The sequence below is a fragment of the Centropristis striata genome, chromosome 6 (assembly GCF_030273125.1).
Source record: "Centropristis striata isolate RG_2023a ecotype Rhode Island chromosome 6, C.striata_1.0, whole genome shotgun sequence".
Taxonomy (NCBI): domain Eukaryota; kingdom Metazoa; phylum Chordata; class Actinopteri; order Perciformes; family Serranidae; genus Centropristis; species Centropristis striata.
Window position 1 is genome coordinate 242,083 of NC_081522.1, and position 24,818 is coordinate 266,900.

Below are 24,818 nucleotides of genomic sequence, written 5' to 3' on the forward strand. Positions count from 1 at the left end.
GGGCAGCGAGGAAAGGTGGAAAAAAATATATGATAGGGGTGTAAAATTCACAAGCACATTTCTTAAGATTTAATTTGTTTTGGTTTGAGTCGATGGGCCGAATTAACAAGGAGAAGCTAAATGAGACGATCAGATGAGAAGAAGAAGAAGAAGCTGTTTTTACCGAGGCTCATAAACATGAAGAGTGGAGAGGAAGCTCAGAACCTGTGAACCAAACCAATCTATTTTTATTTTGTAGCATCCATAAAGAGTGAGTCAAGCTTGTGTCATCAGCCCAGACGGCCTCTCTGCCAGCTCCTGTTTTCCCTCCGGAGCCGTTTATCATCCACAGGCTCAGCAGGAACCCTCAGACCCCCAACACAATCCTTTCTGTGGAGGTTCTCCACTGAATCATCTTCTTTATCATGCTGGACCCAAAGCACAGCGATTTATACAGACAACAGCTTTGAATTATAAAGAAGCTGCAGAGGCCGTCCCTGTTGATTAGCTGTGGAGCAGCTCAGCTGGTCTGCTCTGCTCCAGGCTTCCCATCCTCACCCCTCAATAAATAAATAAATAAATAAATGAATAAAGGATGGAAGGATTGGATCAGTTATTGGAGTAATGGACCAGTAACACTACAGCAGAACGCTCTAAACAGCCCAAATATATCTGTGTTTTCCTGCTTTACTGTTTCTCTTTATAGTATTATATTAACATTTAAAGTGTCAGCTCGAAGGTTTTGTTTGCTTTCACAATTGTTTGTAAACATTTAAAGTAATGTGTTTTTACAGGAGAACGCATCAAATATTTAAGAGTCCCAAAATATGAGATTTCATAAGTGGAGCCGTGAGGCTGCAATCTTCCAGTCCAGCAGGAGCTAACAAGATAAATATTTCACACACGGTTTAGTTTGGGAAACGCTTGGAGGACACTGGGGTTAAACACTTCAGGTGTCCTTATTAAAAATAGGTTAAAATCATTTGAAGTCTATCTTAATTAGAGGAGGGAATCACCATGATATGGTGAGTGTTGTAATAAAATATATTTTGATTTAACTGTTTAACTGCATTTTGTGTCCACAAAATTAAGTTCAATCAAGAATTGTTTTGTCAAATAAGAGAAACAATTCTCCGTCTATTCATCTCACTTCAGTCTTTTTATTTCTGCACAATGAGAGTCAATGGATCAAATACTGCTGGCCGCGTTAAATATCACTGCTAGCCGGCCATGAATCAATATAATAATGTGCTGTAGAAATACTCTGACAAAAGAACAATATTCTACTGAAAGTACAACACTTTCATATTGTTTCTAATAGCATAGTTGCCTAAGTCATATTTGAACGTTTTCAAAAAACAAGAAAAAACTAAATTTCTAGCAAGAACAATGGTATTTTTATTGTAGCAGTATAATATGACAAAAATTACTTTAGCAATTATGATATTAGGCTAATGATACTAAACATATTCTTTAGTTAAAGTAGAGCTACTCATTATCCTAACTGGGCTAGCAGGGAGATAAACTCAATCCCTCTGAGATGTACCGGAGTAGAAGTATAACATGTGTAATAAACCTTAATGCCTGGTGTAAATGTGTGAATACTAATCAGACCTAAGCTAAATAATAGACTCCATCAAATTGATCTGCGCTGTGTGTTTATGTGTCTGCATGTCTGTGATTATCTCCAACACTCAGCTCTCAGTCAGTGCAGGACAAGCCAGAGCTGCTGATCAATACGTTAGTTTATATTAGGTCTGCATGTGTGTTTAAGCATTAAATAGCTGTTCTGCAGAGTCCAGCTGACTTCATCACTCTGCAGCAGGAACAATCTTCAGATGGTTTTTACTCCCTCAGTACTGTCTACAGGCGTGAAGCCTCAGATAGCCGAGCTCCATACGGAGTACAATAGAGGTGGAATCAGCAGAAGTAGAAGAAATCCATTTTTCATTTGTAAGGTGTTCAATGAAAGTACAATGCAGTGGCTGCCATTTAAAGGACTCAAGGTATTTTGCATTTTGCTGCATCATGGCCCACAATGCCCCAGGAGGAGTTTATCTCACTGTGCCCCACTCTAGCCTGCTGTGTCTTATTTTACTTCCTAAATGTACCCACTCTGGTGGTTTTGGGTTTTTGTGCGTGCAGCTCTGTGGTACGCTTCCTATCCGCCCTGCTAGAGCTGAATCTGAATCAATATGGCCACAGGGGGAATAGAGCATATCTGCTCCATCTGCTGCACCTCATCAGCTGCTGTTGGCTGTTGCTCTCAGTTAAAATTAGACAAGAGGAGCAGCTTCGGTCTGATAGTGCAGGCAAGGAGAATAAGTGTGGATGATTTGGTGGTGCAGCGAGGTGGAGCTGGCAGTCACTTCACATGACATCTTTCAGTAAAATAAATGCTTCATCATGGTTCTAAATGAATGAGGAGAAAAGCTCCGTCCATCTCTGACAGTTCGATCAGAGGATGGAGCACGTCTTCATTAAACTGGACAGCTCACACAGGATGAAACATGTCCATTTGTTAAGTCAACACGCTGTCAGCAGACGGCAGAAGAGAGGGAGAGAAAAAATAGAAGGAGGACGTGAGTGTGAAAAGAACAGACAGAGAGAAATAAAGACCTTGAGCGAGAGCGCTAAGATACGAGTCGTGAAATGTCAGCAAGCTTTCCAAGGTTACGCCCCTCGGCCCTCGTTTCTGAGAATCCATAGTTCCCCATGCACCACATCCATTACCAGCACCACATCCATTACCAGCACCACATCCATTACCAGCAGCCACACAGTGACACATCTGTTACTGTCACTGTCACTTCAACAGCCTGACATTAATGTTTGCTCCTCAATAATCCATAATGCATATTGTGAGTGGGATATATTTGGCACAGCACATTTCATTTCCAACTCCCTCGCCTGCTGCCCTTTGTCGCTCGTCATAAACACACACACACACACACACACACACACACACACACACTATGAGGGGCATTTTATGCCAGCACACTCTACTAAAACGCGTGTACAGCGCCTATGCGATGACATCAAACGTCTAACGTGTAAATTCCATTCACTTTCAATGGACAGACGAGCGTCACGCAGCCGTCACGCAGACGCTGTACACGCGTTGTTGCGAATACGCCTACGTGACGGCTGCGTGACGGGTGAACCACGCCTCAAATACGTGACATGAAGACCCGCGTGACTGTTAAGTACAATTCTACATAGGCGTACAGACACACGCTGTGTAGTGTGTGTGGAAATCAAATAGCGATGAGTCATTCGTGCCACAAGCGAACGTAGCGGACGCCTGTGTGCACGCTCGTCTCAATGTACAAATAACTATTGTAGTCTACACGTGCACACGTTAAGGCGTCTGAAGCGTTGGCTTTAGGACAATAACACACACGCGTCAACGCGTGTACGCCTATAACAGTTCAGCTGTTACACAGAGTCTCAGCTTCACATGGGATTGTTTATAAGAAAGCAGAACTTATAGATGAACTCCAAGCCCCAACAGAGCTGTCAGGATATTTCTATTATTTTCAGGCCCGTTTTTATTTTCTTGTTAACGAAATCTCTCTCTCTCTCTAGGTTTGAATGATATCGAATTGATATTTAATGATAGCAAGGGTGAAAGGGATAATTAAAATAATTTCAGCTACTTAAAAATAGTAATAGTAAAGTGTGACGCTCACAGCCAGTTCCCAGCTTCGCGCGCAGACATACAGTTCATTACGCACCAGCTGTAATTAGGTAGGTTTACCTGCCTGCAGATGCCATAATCACTGTCATCACTGAATATTAAGTAGCCATGCGGACCTATCTAATGAATATTCAGTAGCCATGTGGACAGCAGTCCGTTCACAGTATGATGCCATCGGACCTTATATCTACACTGTTTAACCCAATTCGGCACTTATGCACAGTTCCATTTGTAGTTAGCTAATAAGGTAAAACATTTTGTTTAAGCCGCATTTTGCTGACTTTCACTCCTAAAACAGGCTAATTAAGCCTCCGGTTTTGGCCGGAAAAACGTTAAGTTTATCTGGTACGTACGAGGTAGTCTTTCTCTTCATCTATAAGTTATGCTTTCTTATAAACAATCCCGTATGAAGCTGAGACTTTGTGTAACAGCTGATCTGTGTAGATATGCTGCAGAACATAGAAAATGAATAACTGTCAGGTCCTGATGATCCAGTGGACCTCGTGCGTAAATGCATACAGCCTCTTCCTCAGTTTGTTTCTTATAGGCGTACACGCGTTATAGGCATTAACGCGTGTGTGTTATTGTCCTAAAGCCAACGCTTCAGACGCCTTAACGTGTGCATGTGTAGACTGAAACAGCCTAAATTGTCTCATCGGTCTCTCTTGGTAATACATGAACTGCTTTAATTATGAAGTGAAGCGGCTGTTAAACTCAAAATTCGTCGTCATAAAGTAAATCATGATTTGTACATTGAGACGAGCGTGCACACAGGCGTCCGCTACGTTCGCTCGTGGCACTTTTCACCCGTCACCCATGTTATCTGGTGTACTCGCAATACGCGTGTCTGTAAGTACGCCTATTAACCAGACTTTATGCTGGCACAGGCGACGCGTTTAAGGCGTTTAATTATAGTGTGCTGGCATAAAATACCCCTCATACACACACACACACACACACACACACACACACACACACATAGCTAAACTCCCTTCAACCTGTGAGCAGAATGAGGCAGATAAGTTTTGGTGCTTTCTATACATCTTTCACACGACAGTCACCGCTGTCATCATGCATCACTCCAGCTAGTAAAAGCTGCGTGCACATATATATGATCAATAAATCAATCAATCAATCCATATCTTCCTGCCATGGTGAGAGCCCCCCCCTCTCTAATGTCTTCTATACGAGCTTGTATCAGTTTCCTGATACTCATCCAGGCTGCAGCCTCGTGTGTTGGAGCGAGCTGACGGTGTGTATGACCGATGAATTATTAACAACGCCATCAGCCGGATGCCCATGCTGCCTAACCTCACATGCACTCACTATTTAGCATGCATCATCAAATGCATTAGGCGTCCCATTTTAGAGCTGCTCAGAATAGAAAGGGGGAGGCAAAAAAAAAAAAAAATCAGGGTTTCGTCTGCTTAGTTGTGTAACCTAAAAAAGGTATTTCTCTTCTTTTTCCCATCTCGCTCTTTATTCTGTAAATTGAAAGGCGTTTAGACAAACAAAGAATGTGTCCAGGCCTGCCAGGCTTCAGCAGAAATGCTTCTTCTGCTGCTTTTCTCCCTTTGTCTCTTTATGCCGAACCCCTGGCTTCAAAGGTGCTGTTAATCTCTGTTATTTATTTATTTGTCAAAGTTTTCATTATGCCAGCCTTGGTGTTCTGAGGCTGATAAAAACTGGTTCTGGGAGGGAGCTTCATGCAATTACCTTTATCTGAAATGGAAGCAACACTTATCTGGAGGTTTTTCTTTAATATTCAGGAGACCATGTCATGTTAGCTGTAAGTAACTCCTCCATCCGTTCAGCTGCCCAGCGACTCAGCCAAGCTGAAAATATAAATGCTACACTCTGTAGGGCTGTTGATCAGATCACAGTTACAATTAACTTCATCCATTGCTGCTTTTTGTTGTTGTGATTTGGAGTGTTTTATTTTACCTTTTCAAACCAAAACCAGTCCAATACTCATGATATTCACTCACTCTGTAAGTCAGAACAGATTGTTGAATTCATCTTCATACTTCTGACTTCATACCAGGCCTGGGAGATAATATGATCGCAATTGTATGATTGCGATAAATTTCAGATTGATTACGGTGATCAGCTGTGAGCATATTTACTCGATCAAACATGTCAGAAATGTGCGAATCAGAGTCGACCTTCTCCTGTTCCACCACTGTTTGGTGAACATAAAGACTGAACGTGGAGCTCAACCTGAAGCTGAGGCCAGTGAAATATATAACAATAAATAGCAATAAACCAGGGAGGAACAGGTGAATGTTGGGAAAGAGCAAAGGAAATTACAATCTAACCTCCGCTGTATCGAGAGAAAACTAACATTCACAGCACTGCAATTCACACACAGGTCTGGTGCATTCAATAGTTAGTTATTAAAGAATGGAACTAAGTTCAATAAACAAGTTAACAAAACGTTTACAGTTTGGGCTTTTTCTAACAGCAACAAATCTGTTTAATCATTTGAAGAAGTACCACCCAAGTGATCTTCTGGACAGCGTGCTAACTGCTGCTAGCACACGTAGCATTAGCAGTTAGCACTACTAGCGGAACTAATCTCTAGTTTCTGGAGTTTTCAGTACGGATGCTTTAAAACTGGCAAAACATTGTGATGATAATTAAGATCGGATGACATGGAAAAATATATTGTGATCATTTTTTTGCCATATCGCCCATCCCTACGTCATACCATTCTGAGAACCTAATGGGCCTTATTCTCTGCTATGCTTCTCTGAAACATGCATCATGGTGTAAGTGCTGTATATTCTGTGGCTGCTCATTGCTCAGTGTTGTGGCTTTTAAATGGCATTGAGTATTTTCATAGCACTTATCTGCCTGTGCTATGCAGTAAAGATGAAACACTGTGCTGTGGTTTCTACTGTATATTGTGTTCCCTTTTGCTGTCTTTGCATGTGCTGTATTTCCTTCAAAACTGCTGCTTGTTTTAAAGGCATTGAGGTCCATCAATCCAACTGGCAAACTGAAAACAGAAGCCCATTATTAACAATACCCTTTCTGAGTTATTCTACATTCAATCAGTTTGAAAATGTGACCCCCCAGATTTCAGTTCCTGTATGGATTGATCTACAAGCTGCCGTGGCTCTGACTTGTTTAAACTGACTCCTGGTTGTGTTATCCTTGTCCAGCCTGTCCAGGGCTTCGACTACGCCAAGAAGCACATGGGTCGGACGGGTGACGAGACCGTCTCCATCACCAAGGAGACGCTGGTGCTGGGGCTGCCGGTACGAGACGCTCCACTGTCGCTGTCGCTGGATAAAAAGGTCCACCAGGACGGGACCGCCAGCAAGAGGCCTCCATCTGCTGACATACACAAAGGAGGGTAAGACGCTGACTGACAGTTTGTTTCAGATCAGTATAGAAGTTTAAAGTAGTTCATAATTTGGATATCTCACATTTGACATATTAGACTGTGAAGTTGTTTTGTTTGAAGCCAGGAACGAACATTTATGTTTTAGAATAGAAGTTAATCATGTTGTTGTCTTGAGAAAAGGAGCTTTACCTCAAGATTGAGAAACCAACTTTGTTTTTGTTAATGAGTCCATAAACTTGAGAAAACAAAAGGTTGCTTCCATATAAAGCATATCAGGTTAAGGCTCAAATGAAACACTAAAGGGCCTCCAAATGTGTATGGTGTAATGTAAACAAACATGGCAGCACTCAGCGAGGTTGATCTAACGTTAACTCTCAGGTCAGATGGTATGTGAGACCCGAAACCAAACATGTCTGGTGACGATAGGTGTGTTTCCACTCAGTACTTTTTTAGAAAGAGTGTTTTGGCTCCGCCCACTAGTTGGTTCCCCTTGACCTCTGTTCCCATACAGCTACCTTTGTAGCAGCTAACCAACAGAGTTCCAATGTGACAACAGCAGTTTTGCCAACTTAGCGACCTTGTTGCTCTATTTAGCAACTATTCAGACCCTCCAGCGACTCTTTTTCAAAAAACGACTAGCGACAAATCTAGTGACTAATTCTGGTGTTGTTGGAGAGTTTTGGAGACTCGTTGCTTTTCTTAACGAGTAGCAGGCGCCGTCCCAAAGCACTCACAAGCGGCCCAGTCCTCCTGCAGCAGTCTCTCCCAGCTGCAGTCAGCAGAGCAGGAGATGTTAACCCCTCAGCATCCAGTCTGCCAGTGAATCACGCGTGCACGAAATTGCCGACTCAACCGTTTTCTGAGGACGTTCACAACCAACAGCCCAACTCGATGCAGCTCATCGGAGGCTGATGTCATATATTTGCGTATGCGTAGTTAAAAGCAAGTTTATTTGAGCCCTTAAGGTACTTGTAGGTGTAAAAGTCTTGATAAAGTGCTTGTGATGCAGTGTCATATAAGCTGATAAATGCTTCAAAGACTTTCTGCCCTCAGACAGCTGAGTCCCTGTTCTGCAGCCCAAGAAACCATAAATAATCCACAGCTGTGACAGACACCAGCCAGTCTGGGGGAAGAGGTCACTTCCATCACACTGCTGAGATCATAATACATAATTAATTGTAAATCAAAATGTTTTGGCTTATTCAAATCCTCTGTTTAGCCCGGGAGAGTGCACAGGTACAGAGTAGCAATAAGGACCAATCAGACATTCTGTCCCCAGCTGGAGGCTGATGAAGAGAATCACAGAGTTCTGCAGCAGCTGTCAGTGAACAACCCCAGCTTTCAGCAGGACCTGACATCAGTGTTTGTTTGTGTGAGTGTTAATCCAGAGAGAAGCCAACAGTAAGCAGTACACACTCCGACAGACTGACGTGATCTCAGCATAAGTCCAGTGTTCACAAGAAGCTGTTTGGAGAGAGCAAGAAGACAAAATGCATGAGTTTGGATGCCAGTTTGTACAGTAAATGACTTTGTTCTGCTGATTGTAACAGTAACAGAAAACTAGCGGAGCACATGGAGCATTTTAGCATCAGTGGATAATTGCAGCAGTAGTTTTTAGCTGTTAACAGTCTAACACGTATCTGAGCCGTCTGACACGCGTATCCTGCTGGGCTGTGAGTTATAACAGGTTATAATCAAGATGTTGATGACTGTTTCTCCTCCACAGACCAACAGGATGCAGACAACATTTGGAACAGATATTTTTTGCAGGTTTGACACCAGAAAGATAGACAGAAATGTGTGAGTGAGGGGTTATTACTCACTCTACAGGGAGCAGGTTCAATGATTTAGATAGACACCTGATGGAGCTAGTTATATAATCTCAGGTGAAAACAAACTGCAGCGTCTCACATCCACTAACGATAAATATTACAACTGTTCCATTTAAACAGCCTCAGACACTGTAGCTGCTGTGGAAAACACCTTCATCACATCATCCAACATGTCTATTATAAAACTATATCAGCTCTAGAGAGATGTGACTATAACTATCAGTGTTAGAGGGACGTATGGAGAAACATGTAAGAGTCAAACAGAAACAACCATTATACTTTTCAATCAGCATCAATTTAATGTCTGTGTAGCAGTGGTGGAAATGTATTCAAGTACTGCACAAGTACAGTTTTGAGGTACTATACTTTACTTGAGTATTTCCATTTTACATAACTTTATACTTCTACTCCACTACATTTTTAGGCAAATATTGTACTTTTTACTCTTAGCTGACAGCTTTAGTTACTTTACAGGTTGAGATATTAATAATTTAAAGTGATTAGAATTTTTTTTATTATTAAATTTTATAACAGTATATTAAGTAATTAAATAAGCCCTATCTTTAAAAAAAATGAAACGCTGCTAACATAAAAGCATCAATACAAATAATGTAATAATATATTTAGAACATATAAAACAATCTGAGTGTTTCATTCTGCATAATGAGTACTTTTACTTTTGGTACTTTAAGTACATTTTGATGCTGATACTTTCATACTTTTACTTCAGTAAGTTTTGAATGCAGGACTTTTACTGTAGTGGAGTAAACAGTGTGGTATTAGTACTTTTACTGCAGTAAAGGATCTGAATACTTCTTCCACCACTGATTAATAGAAAACCAATAGAAAACTTCCCAGTAACTCCAAACACAGATACAGATGGAGTGTGTTGAAGTGTGTTGTTTTAGCCAACTGGAGAGGAAAGAACAAACCAGATGAACCTATTTAAGGTGATTCTGTGGTTATATATAATTTCTGGATGTACATTTTTCTGGTCATTTTCAGTAAAAAAAGAAACTGTCCTCTCATTAGTGAGAATTATCAGCATTGTATTTTATCCTCCTGCTAGATAATGAATGTGAAGCCTCTGCTGTCGCCCACACGGTTTAAATCTGCCGACCACATGGAATCACATTCCTGCTGCCAGATTATCACCCTGACTGACTCCAGGGGGAAAAGACAAGTTTGATTTTCCTCTGACCAGAACAATAATGAGTCATTTCAGCCACAAACAGGATTTAAGGATTGTTCTTACTGTTGCTGTAAGGAAATATCAAAAAAGAGACCAAGATTCTTCTCTCCAAACCAAATGTTAATGTTACAATAGAAATTAAATGTTTTCAGCCCATTAAATGTTCATCAGAAGGTTCCTGCTCCACCGACTAGTGTTCAGAAGGTTATCAGCTGCTTCCTGTTTCCTTCACACGTCTCCTTCACTCTGTTTACTGTTCACATGCAGGAAATAAGAAATATGTGGTGAGATTCAGGCAGTGGTGGAATGTAACTAAGTACATTTATTCAAGTACTGTACTTAAGTACAATTTTGAGGTACTTGTACTTTACTTGAGTATTTCCACATATGTAACTTTATACTTCTACTTCACTACATTTTAAGGGCAAATATTGGACTTTTTACTACATTAGCTGACAGCTTTAGTTACTTTTTAGGTCGAGATGAAACATAAAAACATGATACATTTTAAGTGATTATGCATATTTATAAATTAAACCTTATCACTTACTTGATTCCTGTGGTCTATGTCTAGTACCTTCAGGTTGAATCACTTATTGTAAGTCGCTTTGGACAAAAGCGTCTGCTAAATGACATGTAATGTAATGTAATGTAAACCACATAAAGTATATTAAGTCGTTAAAATGAGCCCTACACTGACAGCAGTAAAATGCTGCTTACATAAATGCATCAATAATATTAATCTAATATTATATTTATAATATATAAAACAATCTGAGTGGGTCCATTCTGCATAACAAATACTTTTACTTTTGATACTTTAAATACATTTTGATGCTGAAATGTTTGTACTTTTACTTACGTAAGTTAGAATTGCAGGACTTTTACTTGTATTGGAGTAATTTCACTTTCATCTAGCTTCCTTCTTATATAACGCCCTATAGAGAGGTCAGCGCTTAACAACAAGGTTACCTCAGCAGTGTATTTAATAAACTGATAAGGCCAAAGATGGCTTATTAACAGTGGAACCAGGTGAATGTTTCCATGTTTATGTACCAAACATCACTAAACCTCACCAAGTAGTTTTGGTGCTTGTTTCTTTCTAAATGAAACAGTGATGTGCTGTTTTCATTTCATGGGAATTTTGAGCTCAGAATGTTTTTGCAACTTAATTTCAAAGTTGAGATAAGGATTAAATGTCTTTGCTTGTGGAAATATTCTCTCATGGAATGAGATTAAATTCAAGCAGATCAGCTTGAACCTTGAACTCTGATTTTACAGAAAGAACATAATCAGATCTTGTCATAATCTAAACTATATCAGTAACCAGATGGTCATTTGTCCTGACTGGCACTGAGAACCTGAAGTGGATTAGACTGTTTACTGGATGCTTTACTGCTCTTTAGTGTCTGGGATAGGATTACAGAGCTGGATGATGATATTGTGTAATTTAGTGCTCTTGGCTGCTGCTAATCTGCATGTTTGATGCTATTTTTCTCAACCTGGCAGTTAATTTAGCGCCTTAGAGTCTTCTCCCATATATTCAATCCGTCTTTCTGTACCACGCTCTGTTTTCTGCACTAATCTTCTTTGTTACTGTCTTCTGTTTCATATGCATGAGTGATGAATATGATTAGTAAACATCTGTCACAATCACACAGTTTAAAATGCATTTACTGAAATGTGCAAAACAGTCTTATTCCCAATAGCCTCATTGGGATTATGAGTTCTAATCTTTTCTATGCATGTAATAGAAAACATTTAGTACAGGAAGATGAAAAAACTATTTCAAAACTTCCATTTCCAGACATTTCTCTAGTAGAAACTACACCCACATACACACACAATGGGGACATGTTCCCTCTGGGATGTGGAGTCATAATGAGATGCATCATCACACACACACACACACACACACACACACACACACACACACACACACACACACACAGAGCCTCATATTTACACACCACTAAAGGAAAATGAATAGAGGTGGATTAGTTGTGCTTTGCGTCTCCAGGATGATAAAGACATGTATATTTATAATGTATATTTATAACCCTGGCTGTATAAAGCCAGAGGGAACGTTCAGTGGAACAATGATGACAGTAAACAGAATAAAACTGGCAGAGAGATAATCAGCTTCACCAACCGGATATATGAACACGTCTGATAGGACCATTGGTAGGTTTCCCACCACCTGGTGTACACTCATTATATTATTATTATTATTATTATATTAGGAACGAGACAGGATCTCCTCCTCTCTGAGCAGAATAATAATAATAATAATAATAATAATAATAATAATAATAATAATGGGCTGCAGAGGGATGATTTCACACCAAAATAACAACAAAACATGAAATTACTGTTGTTGGACTTTAAACTGAACCGAGAACGACTTCTGGTGTTTTTATCTTCACATGTGAGCAAAATCAGGCTTCATCAGAAGAAACAAGATTAGATGAAAACTAGTATCAGTTCAATGAGATTCTGCTATTGTGTGTTAGAGGAATAGTTAATGTTAGTGTCTCTGATGTGAATATTTGAGATATTACTAGTTAGTCAGTTAGTAGCAGTTAGCAGTTACTTAAATAAAAGTACTAATACCACACTGTGAAACAAGTAAAAGTCCAAAAGTATCAGAACCCACCCAGATTGTTTTATATAATATAAATATTTTATTGGATTATTATAATTGATGCAATTATGTATGGAGTGTTTTAATTTTCTCAAGGTAGGACTCATAACTACTTAATATACTGTTATGAGGTTTAATTATGAAAATCACTTTGAATTGATCATGTTTTATGTTAAATCTCAACCTGAAAAGTAACTGAAGCTGTCAGCTAAATGTAGTGGAGTAAACAGTATATTTGTCTAAATGTAGTGGAGTATAAAGGCTGATTGTCTTCAGGCGTTTGGTCACAAACCAAAACCTTCATATCTAAACAAATGGTTACTACTTTATATTTAGTGTGTTATTTGTTCACACTAAATATAATAATATAATATAATATTCAGCCACGCTGCTTGCATAAAGCTTAAAAACTTGCTTTCACTCTGTAATTCCACCTTCGCATTCAGTAATTACTCTGCTACTTAACATTACATATTAATATAACATCCCATTTAGTGTGCCGATAACAACCTACTGTACCTACTAGCAGGTAGCGCAGGCCTCTTCTCATCTACTCCTATGGGCTGATAAGTCCTGATGAATGCCCATTCAATAGTCTGACAACAACTGAATCAGCTGATGATTAATAGAGTCAGAAATCTCAGCTGACGGCTCACTAGAGTCAAATATTGAGTGTTTGTATAGGAGAGTAGTAAATGATGGAGGAATGGAAATATGACTCATTTCAAACACTGACAAAGAGGTCGTAGTATGGTTGGAGTATGAAAAGCACAGGTGTTACTAATAACATTAATAATTCTATTGTTCCAGTCTTACAGTGAGTCAGATTAACAACACTGGCTCCCTAAAGGAACTCAGCCATCAATAGTTTATATTAAACCCTCTGCTGTTCCTAATGTGTTCTGATAAATGTCTTTTAAATTCTAGATATGAATATATATGTGTACAGTCATGGGAAAAAATATTAGACTATTGTTTTCTTCAAATTCTTGTTCATTTTACTGCTGGTACAACTAAAGGTACATTTGTTTGGAGAAATATAATAATGATAGCAACAAAAATAGCTGATAAGAGTTTAATTTAAGAGCTGATATCTAGACATTTTCCATGGTTTTATTGATAATAACCAAAATCACTATCAAGAAAATCATGTTAAATGTCTAGATATCAGATCTTGAATTAAACTCTTATGAGCTATTTTGGTTGTTATCATATTTGTCCTAAAAATGTACCTTTAGTTGTACCAGGCATTAAAATGAACCAGAAATTGAAGAAAACAAGGATGGTCTAATAATTTTATATAATATAAATAATATTATATCCAATACTCTAAATGATAATTTGTCTGCACAAGTTATTACATTTTGTATCTTGTACTTTCTCCTGAAACAGTCAGATTATTGTATTATTGTATTATTGTATTATTGATGTGATCTGAACAGTTTGCTTGTTGAAGACTGAAACAAGTGAAAGTGGATCAGAAACAGCAGCAGCAGTTATTAGCTGCAGATTGTTGATAGTCTGAGGAGAGGAAGGCTCAGACTGAATGCTAACCACAGAGGAAGAGGAGGACGAGCATTAATCCAGCTCGCTGCTCCTCCAGAGAGAGCGTGAGATCATCAAACAGGGAGATGAACGGCGGCCATCTTTGATTCTGCTGCTCTTCTCTCTGATCTACACACACCTTCACATGGAGCACACACTGTGTTTCTGCTTCATCCCTCCGGCCTTTAATACCACATGACTTACTGAGACTGGCCAGCCACTGACCGCTGCACTGTGTGTGTGTGTGTGTGTGTGTGTGTGTGTGTGTGTGTGTGTGTGTGTATGTGTGTGAGTGTGTGTGTGTGTGTGTGTGTGTGTGTTCACACTAACAGGGTGTTAGCCTGGCCCGTGGCTCTGTAATGTCCGGTTTCGCTGATTTGTGCATCTCACACCACCTGTAGACAGCCTGTCACGCTGCTGCTGCAGCTACAGGCCTCAAGGCCGTGTGTGTGTGTGTGTGTGTGTGTGTGTGTGTGTGTGTGTGTGTGTCTGTGTGTGTGTGTGTGTGTGTGTGTGTGTGTGTGTGTCTGTGTGTGTGTGTGTGTGTGTGTGTGTGTGTGTGTGTGTGTGTGTGGTTTATGTGCCTAGTGTGTCTGAGGCAAGAACAAATATATGTCTTCATACATGTTTCTGCATGAGTGTATTGAGTCTTCTAGTGTACATTGTGTGTGTGTGTGTGTGTGTGTGTGTGTGTGTGTTTATGATTGAGTGTGTGTGTGTGTGTGTGTGTGTGTGTGTGTCTAAGTGACATATATGCAGACTGAGCTGTTTCCATCGAAGCTGCCCAACAACATCAGGATTGTTGCTTTACTTGTCGTTTATTGTCCTGCGTGTCTCTACATGTTTCTGACTTATAATAATAATAATAATAATATATATATATAAATATATATATATATATAAATATATATATATATATAATAAATGTTATTATCGGCCTGCCTCTCGGCCAGTGGCAGCTGGTTGGCTCCGCCCCCACCACACCAGTTTGGATCAGCTGTTAAAGTCAGAATAAAGCAAAAATATACACAGCACAGGAAAACATGCTATTAAACAACCAGCCCAGTTTAACAGTGACTCTCTGAACGTCACACTGGCTCTCAAATGTTCATGTAAACAAACAAAGGAGAATAAATCCTGTTCCTGTCGGTGTTCTGCTGTCAGCCACTAGAGGTCCTCGCAATCACCTCTAGACAATAACGTTTATTTTAAGGTTCATAAAATATTCCAGACATTGTAATCTTCCGTTACTATGACCGTTGACACGAGTTAGCATAAAGATCCTTATATGGCGTTGGGGGCGGAGCTGTGATGAGGGAGCTCCAGTGCGTCATCACGCCCAAAACATCCAGAACACAGAAATGGAGAAAAACTGTTTAACTCCAAAACTCTTTTTTACGTGTTTTCAGCTGTTATTTTGTACCTTTTAAAATATATTTTCTTACAAATCTCTGATTTTACTTTACCTAGACTGATGAATGAATGAATGAACAAATTAATTAATGAATTAATGTTATAATGGGATCACTGGGTTCTCACAACGGAACAAATTTATTATACTTCCATAATATGACAAATAATATGACAGAATTCCATAATATGACAAAGAGCTACAGGAGCTATATGATTAGCCTGGTTAGCAGGTAGCATTAGCATTTATAAACCACAATCACACAGAAGGTTGATACAGAGCGTTCAGAATAGTCAGAATAAATCACAGTTTACTTTCCAACTTAGAAGACAAGAACAAGTAAAACATGTCCCCTTTAACATTAAATGCCAAAAACTTAATGTACTGTCTTTACCAGGTTGATAGAAGGTTTTCCCTTGTCAGCAGGAAGGTTTTGTGAAAAAAAATATAAAAAGCAACATTGATTTTATTTTAATTAAAACTTTTAGTTTACTACTACAGTCCAAATGCTAATAGCATCGATAGCATCACATCTCTGAGGTCACTTCCCACAGAGAGCCACAGCAGCAGGCTTCTGGCCCTGAATAGTTTGTCTAATTACCATAATTACTACTCAGAAGCACAAAGAAAACCTGAGGAATATAAATAAAATGATCACTATTAAAACACTAGATATCACAGATCAAAAATAAAACTCTGAAGCTGTGTGTGGGTTTTACATCTGGTCTGGAATGATAGTTTAGGATCACAGTTTTTATTATCTCTGAGTGCTTTTTGTCTGTTACATGTATGCATTGAATCTTTTTTATGCTCCCCTCATATGATATTTTTAACTTATATTTAGAGTTGACACTTACTGCCAGTAATAACTGTAAGATGATGCACATTGAGACTCACAAGCCCTCTCTTCTCCTTCCTCTGTTGCCATGGTTACTGCAGGCGGTTGCCAAGCGAAGAGGACGGCTCGGTGTCGAGTAACGGCTCCGGGAAGCTGAACACGAGTAAGAGCTCCTCGGCCCGCAGGACGGCCACCGGCAGCAGCAGCAAGAACGGCAAGGAGGAGCTGCACAAGAGGAGCACCAACGGTGAGAGGAGGAGCAGGAAACAGGAGGAGGAGAAAACACACAGACAAGTACTGACATGTAGACATACATTAACACCCAACACAAAGCCTGACATTAGTGAGTCAGTGTTGACTATTATCAGTAATATTTCCCTCTGGGGATAATTAATATCAGCTCATGAAGAGCAGAATGAATCAGTGAGTCAGTGACGACACCATCAGCACGTCTTTTAACGCTTCACAAACCGCTGAGACTGACAAAAGAGACGTTTCCTGTGTTTTTATCTGAGTATTGAAGTGTTTTGTATCCCAGAATGTAAAACTCTGATCTAGATAAAAGCCAGCAGCTGGCAGAGTTTCTGCATGGAGTCAGTTGTGAGTAGATGAAGACAGGAAGTGGGAAGTTGTCAGAGTTGTGACAGCATGGTGTCAGATTAATGTTATTTAAGTCCAGACCACCCACAGCATGCGGTCGCTGCATTATTAGAATGACTCATCATTAAACCTGTGACACTCAGAGGCAGACATTGATACGCTGTGTAGCTATTAAAAACAAATTAGCACTGTAATCTTTTTTTATTGAGGTTGGGGTATATTAGCAGTTCTGTCTGTCTCGTCAGGAACACACAAACACATTTTATATTCCAAACAACAACATTCAGACAGAAACTAAAGGTGGAAATCACAATATGACACAAGACAATATTTACTGATATTACAAAGCCTGCCAGGGACCTGATAAAGATATATATTTGATATATCATGTACAAATTTAACACAAATACCTTTATATCAACTCACTAAAAGCAACTAAAATATGATTTGACAATTGTATTACTGCTCTCCCAGACATTTAAATTAAAAATAATCTATTCCTTTTTAATAAAAAGAATAAATACAAAGTGGGAAACAAGAGGAATTTAAAAGATGATGATAATATATTTAGATATTTTGACTTTACGTCGACGATACAGGATCATTGATCACTTAATACAAAGTCTAGATATCATTGATCACTTAATACAAAGTCTAGATATCATTGATCACTTAATACAAAGTCTAGATATCATTGATCACTTAATACAGAGTCTAGATATCATTGATCACTTAATACAAAGTCTAGATATCATTGATCACTTAATACAGAGTCTAGATATCATTGATCACTTAATACAAAGTCTAGATATCATTGATCACTTAATACAGAGTCTAGATATCATTGATCACTTAATACAGACTCTGTTATAGCCCTAGTGTGTGATTTGTCCAGCAGCTTATTATGACCGTCCCTATGTCTGTACTGACTGACACCCTCTGATGGCCGTAGGAATTATAATTATGGCGTGTAAAAGCAAAGATGTAAACAAGGATATAAAGAACAACGAGGTCCACTGATGGATCGATCAGACAAACAGAGTCTGATCCAGAGACGTTCCTCCGTTATGTTTGTGTCCAAAAAGATCTCCCAACGACACGACGGAATATTTATCAGTACCACAAATATCAGCGTTTGTCAAAATTACACATATAAACATTTAGCGGATCGCGGTTTGGAGAGGAGCGTTCTAAAAATAGCTCAGCGCCGCTATAGACACATGTACGGTCAGTTGTTCTGTGAAGTTATGCTACAAAACCACTGACAGGTTTAGGGAAACACTTATAAAAGACTCAACTCAACTCAACTTTATTTGTAAAGCACTTTAAAACAACCACAGCCGCAACAAAGTGCTGTACATAAACAAACAGAACAAGAGACAATAAAATAAATAAAACAGAAATAAACACTAAAATACAAAAATAAAAAAAAATAAAATACATAGACAGTACAAAGACAAATACAAATACAAAGACAGTTTAAACAGTAAATAATGGACCTAAATGCTGCAGTGAAGTAGTTGGAGGTGAATTTATACGGAAGTTATATTAAAAAAGTTTAATTTTGTTTTCACACGGGACTCTCCTGCTGTTTGTGACATCACCATTTTAACTTTGCATCAGACGGCGGCAGACGACAGTCGAACATGTAAATCTGAGTCGTGTTTTGCTGCCTCTACAAACATATATTGTCATTGTTTCTCTCTAGTTTATGAGGATGTGTTGATCTCCTTTCAGCAGTCAGGTGATGGTTTTTAATGAGCTCCGGATCATATCTGGGGGAGGAACGGACAACAATGTGTTGTTAAGGGTCGGCCAATAGCATAGCATTATAAGTGCCTTGAGTTGGTGTTGTCATGTAATTACAATGTGTATGACGACTAATGGACGACCAGGTTATTGACCAGGTTTTTAACAGTGTTTCACCAGACATCTCAGTCTTTTAGGTAGAAATTGATGATAAAAGTTAGCTGCTACAGCTAGTAGCCTGATGCTAGCGCTGCAGTATAAAAAGACAATTATCAACAACCACATTACCCTCCGACTGATGACATTAGTTTAATACTACATTGCGCCCAGTGTTGGATTAACCAGACACAGACGACCTTTAGTCCTGCAGACCTCTGTATGTTGTATCTGACTCAGGATCACATCCACACAGGATGAACTGGTTCATTATGGTTCATTTTCTATCAACTATCCACATGAGTGTTCCTTCATCTTCAGTTTATGGAGTAAATGGATTCATCACTTCCTGCCCTCCATCATGACAGTCACAGCGGCTACAGGTGGTGTCGTGGTTAGCACCTTCCTCCCAGCAGGAGGGTCACAGGTTCGACTCCCGCCGCGGCTCCTCGCTGTGGAGTTAGCATGTTGTCAGCGTCGGTTCTCACCGCGTCCTCCACAAATAATAATCTTTATTTATAGAGCACTTTTCAAAACACATATAACAAAGTGCTACATAAAGTTAAAAACAGACATAAAACAACAGAAAAAAATTATATGAGAAAATAACAACAGTCTGTGCAATTAAAAGACAGTTCAAAGGAAGTTAAAGTTCAGGTAAAATCAGGAGAAAAAGTCTCTTTTAAGAAGAGACATAAAAGAGATGACAGACTCAGCAGACCTGATTTCCTCGGCAGGTTGTTCCACAGCCTCAAATACTCCAAAACATGCTCTGAGCTTTAATTAGTGACTCTGAACTGCCGTCAGACTGAGTGAGAGGATGAATGGGTGAATGGTCTCCAGGTCTCCAGGTGTCGGTGCTGCGGTGGTTGGTGACCTGTTGTCAGCTGGGACTGGCTCTAATGAATGAATTACTAATATTCACAAGATTGCAGACAAGCTATTTATTGGTTAAAAAAATAATCTATGTGTATTTACAATGAATTGCTGCAAACCATGCATTTGCAGGAACGATCTTCTGCAGGTCTGATGAGTTGATTCATCAGAAATAATTACTAACAGTCTCATTTATCTCCATAACTTCCTCTCCAGTGTCCAGTGAATATTCTTTTTAATCCTGTTCATATTTACTAAAGTTTTCCATTCAGATACAGGATTATAATAAACACACTGTCTTATCTGCAGCACCTGTTATCAGTAAATGACTTGTTCAGCATGAAGCAGATCTTATTCTTATATTATCTCTGCAGACTCACAGTTGGTTACATAAACAGGCCCGATGGCTGATAACGCTGCAGCTTTGCTTCTGTTCACTGACATTCTAGGATGCTGTGATTTTCAATCTCTTTTGCATCAGCAAACCAATGTTCACAGTAATTTGTGTGATTTATAGTGTTTATGCAAGCGAATGAATGATTACCCGGAGGAGGGGATGAATAATTGTTTCATTTTCTCACGACTGTTCGCAGACAAGCGGAGACGGACACAACTGCAGAGCTGCTGGAGCTCTGTTAGAGAAAACTACAGATTCATGAAAGAGTGAATCCAGTTAACTGGAAGCATCGATGTGAGATTCAGAGTGAAATATAAACTCATATGAAGGACTTTAAAACACAGCATTGATAAGAATAAGACAAAAACTGAAATCAGGGGAATAAAAGAAGGCAGATAAGTGGAGTGAAGATGAAAGCAAATTGAAATGCTTCAATAATGTAACAAAAGAGTGAGTTAGCTTCACTGTTGTTGTTGTTGTTGTTGTTGTTGTTTACCTGCATGTGTTTGGAGCTCAATGAGTCATGAGTCACACTGATTTATTGGCTGGTTAAAGAAATAGTTTTTTAGACATTTTGGGAAACAAGCTTATTCACTTCCCTGCAGAAAGCTAGATCAGAAAACTGATGCCACTCTTAATGTCTGAGTACTAAATATGGAGCTGGTTAGCTTAGCTTAGCTTAGCTTAGCTTAGCTTAGCATGAAGACTGAAGGCAGGGGAAACAGCTAACCTGACTCTCAAGTTAAAAAATACTGGTAAATCTAAAGCTTGGTGGTTTTACACACTGCTTCTGTTTAATGTGAGAATGTAAGAATTGCAGGTTACACTTTCTATGACACACATATATAATTATGTATTATAAGTATGCATGAAATATGTTAAAACCTGCCACTTTTTCCCCAAAAAATGTACCTAGTGTTGATTTTTTTAAAGACAATGCAGGTTAACTGTGTTTGACTGTAAACAATCTTGTGACATCGCTGCATTTAGTAAATCACACTTTACTTCACAAGGTGAAAAACTGCTGGCTAATTTTTTTGGAGCATATAAATAAGTAAGTTAGTACATTTTATTTATAGAGCACTTTCACAGATAAAATCACAAAGTGCTTTACAGAAAAAAGGAGAACATAATACATTTTTAAAGACACAATAATTAAAACACAATACACCATTAAAATTACAACATATTCAGTGCAGGCAGCTCATTCAAACGCCTTTGTCAAGAAACCTTGATACTTGGAAAAGATTTTAGTTGTTCCACCATCACCAAACAAGCTGACAAGGGAACTAGTTACATTAAAAATAGTTACTAATAATAAGTAAAATCACAAACTCATTTTGATGAGATGGGGGTATAAAACTAATCTCTCTTCTTGTAAACCATAACTAGAGCACTTCAGACATCATTAAGAAAAAACAGTCAAAGCAGATTACGTGTCAACGAGTCGATAGTCAGGTGAGTCAGAGTGTTTATCTCACAAAACACATACAGACTGGTTATTATCATTCCAGTAATATAACCTTTAGAGAAACCACTAGAGCCTCATGATTAGATGTTAAAACAGAATGTTCTCTACTCCAACAGGGTCATCTCAGGAAACACGTGTTTGATTAAAACAACAGCAGTCGTAGAACTGCTCTCATGTCCAGACTTCATGTTATTTTATGTTATTTGCCTGGTTCAGGCCTCTGCTGCTGCTGCTGACTCCACCTGTCGACCTTAGCTGTCATGCTAACGGGCGCTAACAGCAGCTGAGCGTAGCTGCAGCAGGATGGATGTGAATGTGAATGTGGAGTTAATGGCAGACTGTTGTAGCCGACAACAGTCTGCCATACGATGTCCGTCGGGCAGTGAGTCACAGAGGACGAGTACAGAAACACTCTCCATCTGCTGCTCGCTGCAGTAACACACACATGAATACATCAGCTCAGATATATTATATATATAATAGTGAAGCACGCCATGCAGCATCAAACTGCTCAGATCTGTGTTTTATATAAATATATTAAGTTCTGAGCCACGGGATTCAAACACAGCGAGTGGAGTATTGCTCTCATCTAAATCTGGAGAGTTGCCATGACAACAAATAAATCTTACCTTAGAGACAGAATTAGACAAATGTCATTATTTTGGAGTGCATAGCGAGGCCAGTGTACACATGGAAACACAGCAGAAAGCAGACGCTCAGAGTTGAGCCTGACATTTCATATTTCATATCCAGGTAATCCTTGTATAGTCGGGTTCTTGTCTGGTTACTGAGATTTATCATTTACTTACTGTTGAACACATTAAAAAGCCACAACAGAATATAGTAGAGCTAACTTTCACCACATGAGATCATGTTTTCAAACTGACAATGGATCATAGATGTTTGTTTCTGGCTGCCAATGTTAGGTATCGCTTATGTAGCTAGCATGCTAACGAGCCTTCATGCTAGCCTAATTCTAGCACATTAGCTAACTTTAGTTGAACCAACATCAAAGAAAAAGAAGTCAACATCGGTTTAATCCTCACTTCCGTTGAGTTATGGGTATGTTTTATGAAATTCAAACACACTCAGTAAAGTATTGCTCTGATTTAAATCTGGAGAGTTGACATGTCGACAAATAAATGTTACGTTGCAACAGAATTAGACAAATGTAATTATTTCAAGGCCAGTGTACGCGTGGAAACAACAGCACGGGTTAATGAAACTGAAATCAAACCACAGATATACTCTGATATTGAAATGAGCTTTGCCTGCTTAATTTTTGTGCTGTGTTCGCATTTTTAGTGGCTTCATACCTAAAGAGTGGTACCAGTAAATGTCAATCAAAGCGAAATAAAAAGAACAGAAAAAATACAGACAGGCTGCAAGCTCAGCGACTGTCAGCTCAGCTGTTTTTTCAGTACAATTTTTTTTTTTGAAGAACGTCATTCAACAACGTAAGATTGTAATGAACTTTAGAGGTGTTTATTGTTGTTGTTTATTGTTTGTCTTTGCTGTGCTAAGCTAATCATGTGCTGACTTGCCAACGAAGCCACTTTGTTGCTATATTCAGCGACTTTTCAGACCCCTCTAGTGACTATTTTTCAAAATAGCGACTAGAAACAAATCTAGCGACTTTCTCTGGTGTTATTGGAGACTTTTGGAGACTAATTCTTGGTCTTCTTAACAAGCCGTCCCAAAGCACTCACAAGCGGTACAGTCCTCACAGAGCAGTCTCTTTTGGGTCACTTCTGCCGGTCCCAAGGTCAGATGAAGGAGGAGGAGTTGGAATTTGTCTCGTTATTCCTCTCTTCTACAGCGTTCATTATAATTAGATGCACATGGTAAATTATGCTTATTATGATGACGTCATTTAACGACTTCTATCGACTTTAGGACAGCCAATAGCTGCTAACTCTACTGCAGAATGACCAAGTAGTGGCAGCGCAGTACTCATAAATCACAACCTGAGACTCATTATAGGTCCATGAAGTTTCTGGGACACAAGGAAGGTCAAATTAAATTAACTTACAGCAAGAAACTGACATGATTTGCATACATTTTTCAAGCTTTTCCCCTTGATTTGACAATTATATATGCGGGATTATCAACATTTCTGTGTGAATAATGTTGGATTTGAGGGAATACATGATAATGTCTATGATTCCTGTAAGTAATGTCTCTGTCTGTCTCTTCCTTCAGACCCGTATGAAGACCATTCAGGCTCTCTGCGTCTCATCACCATTAAACCAATGACTGCTCAGCCAACCTACTCCTACCCCTCCTCCTCCTCTCACAGCCAGGACTCGGTGGTCCTCAACGGGGAGGTGAGTCTCCATCACACACACATATATCTATATCTATATATATATATAGATATAGATATACATATATATATACAGTACAGGCCAAGAGTTTGGACACACCTTCTCATTCAATGCGTTTCCTTTATTTTCATGACTATTTACATTGTAGATTCATCAAAACTATTAATGAACACATGTGGAATTATGTACTTAACAAAAAAGTGTGAAATAACTGAAAACATGTCTTATATTCTAGTAAGCAAAGGGTGGTTACTTTGAGGAATCTAAAATACAAGACATGTTTTCAGTTATTTCACACTTTTTTTGTTAAGTACATAATTCCATATGTGTTCATTCATAGTTTTGATGCCTTCAGTGAGAATCTACAATGTAAATAGTCATGAAAATAAAGAAAAACGCATTGAATGAGAAGGTGTGTGTCCAAACTTTTGGCCTGGACTGTATATATATATATATACACTGTAAAAAATGTTTGTAGAAATTACAGTAAAACACTGTCAAATTATATCAGAAATAGGGCGTGAAATTAAAATTGTAATATCACCGTAGTAGACACTTTTAATTACCGTAAATCAAAGAATAGCACAAAACTTTTACTTTTTTCTGTCATAAACTTTAGAAAACACAGTTTTGCTGTAAAAAATATTAGATTTTTCATTTAAAATGAATGGAGAAATACCATAACGTCACAAGGACATAACTAGCCTAAAAATAATAGCAGACCAAAGGACCTAACAAAGGACCTAAAA

The 24,818-nt window shown here is 38.8% G+C and overlaps 1 protein-coding gene across 2 annotated transcripts in view; it reads left to right on the forward strand.

Annotated features, from left to right (window-relative positions):
• The window catches only part of kiaa1549la (KIAA1549-like a), a 152,584-nt gene that overhangs the window by 103,316 nt on the left and 24,450 nt on the right, over positions 1-24,818 (forward strand). For both annotated transcript variants that reach the window (XM_059334464.1, XM_059334465.1), the window contains 3 exons: positions 6,847-7,040; positions 16,595-16,740; positions 23,945-24,069. In XM_059334464.1, the coding sequence (XP_059190447.1) occupies positions 6,847-7,040; positions 16,595-16,740; positions 23,945-24,069 (465 nt within the window). The remainder of the gene's footprint in view (positions 1-6,846; positions 7,041-16,594; positions 16,741-23,944; positions 24,070-24,818) is intronic.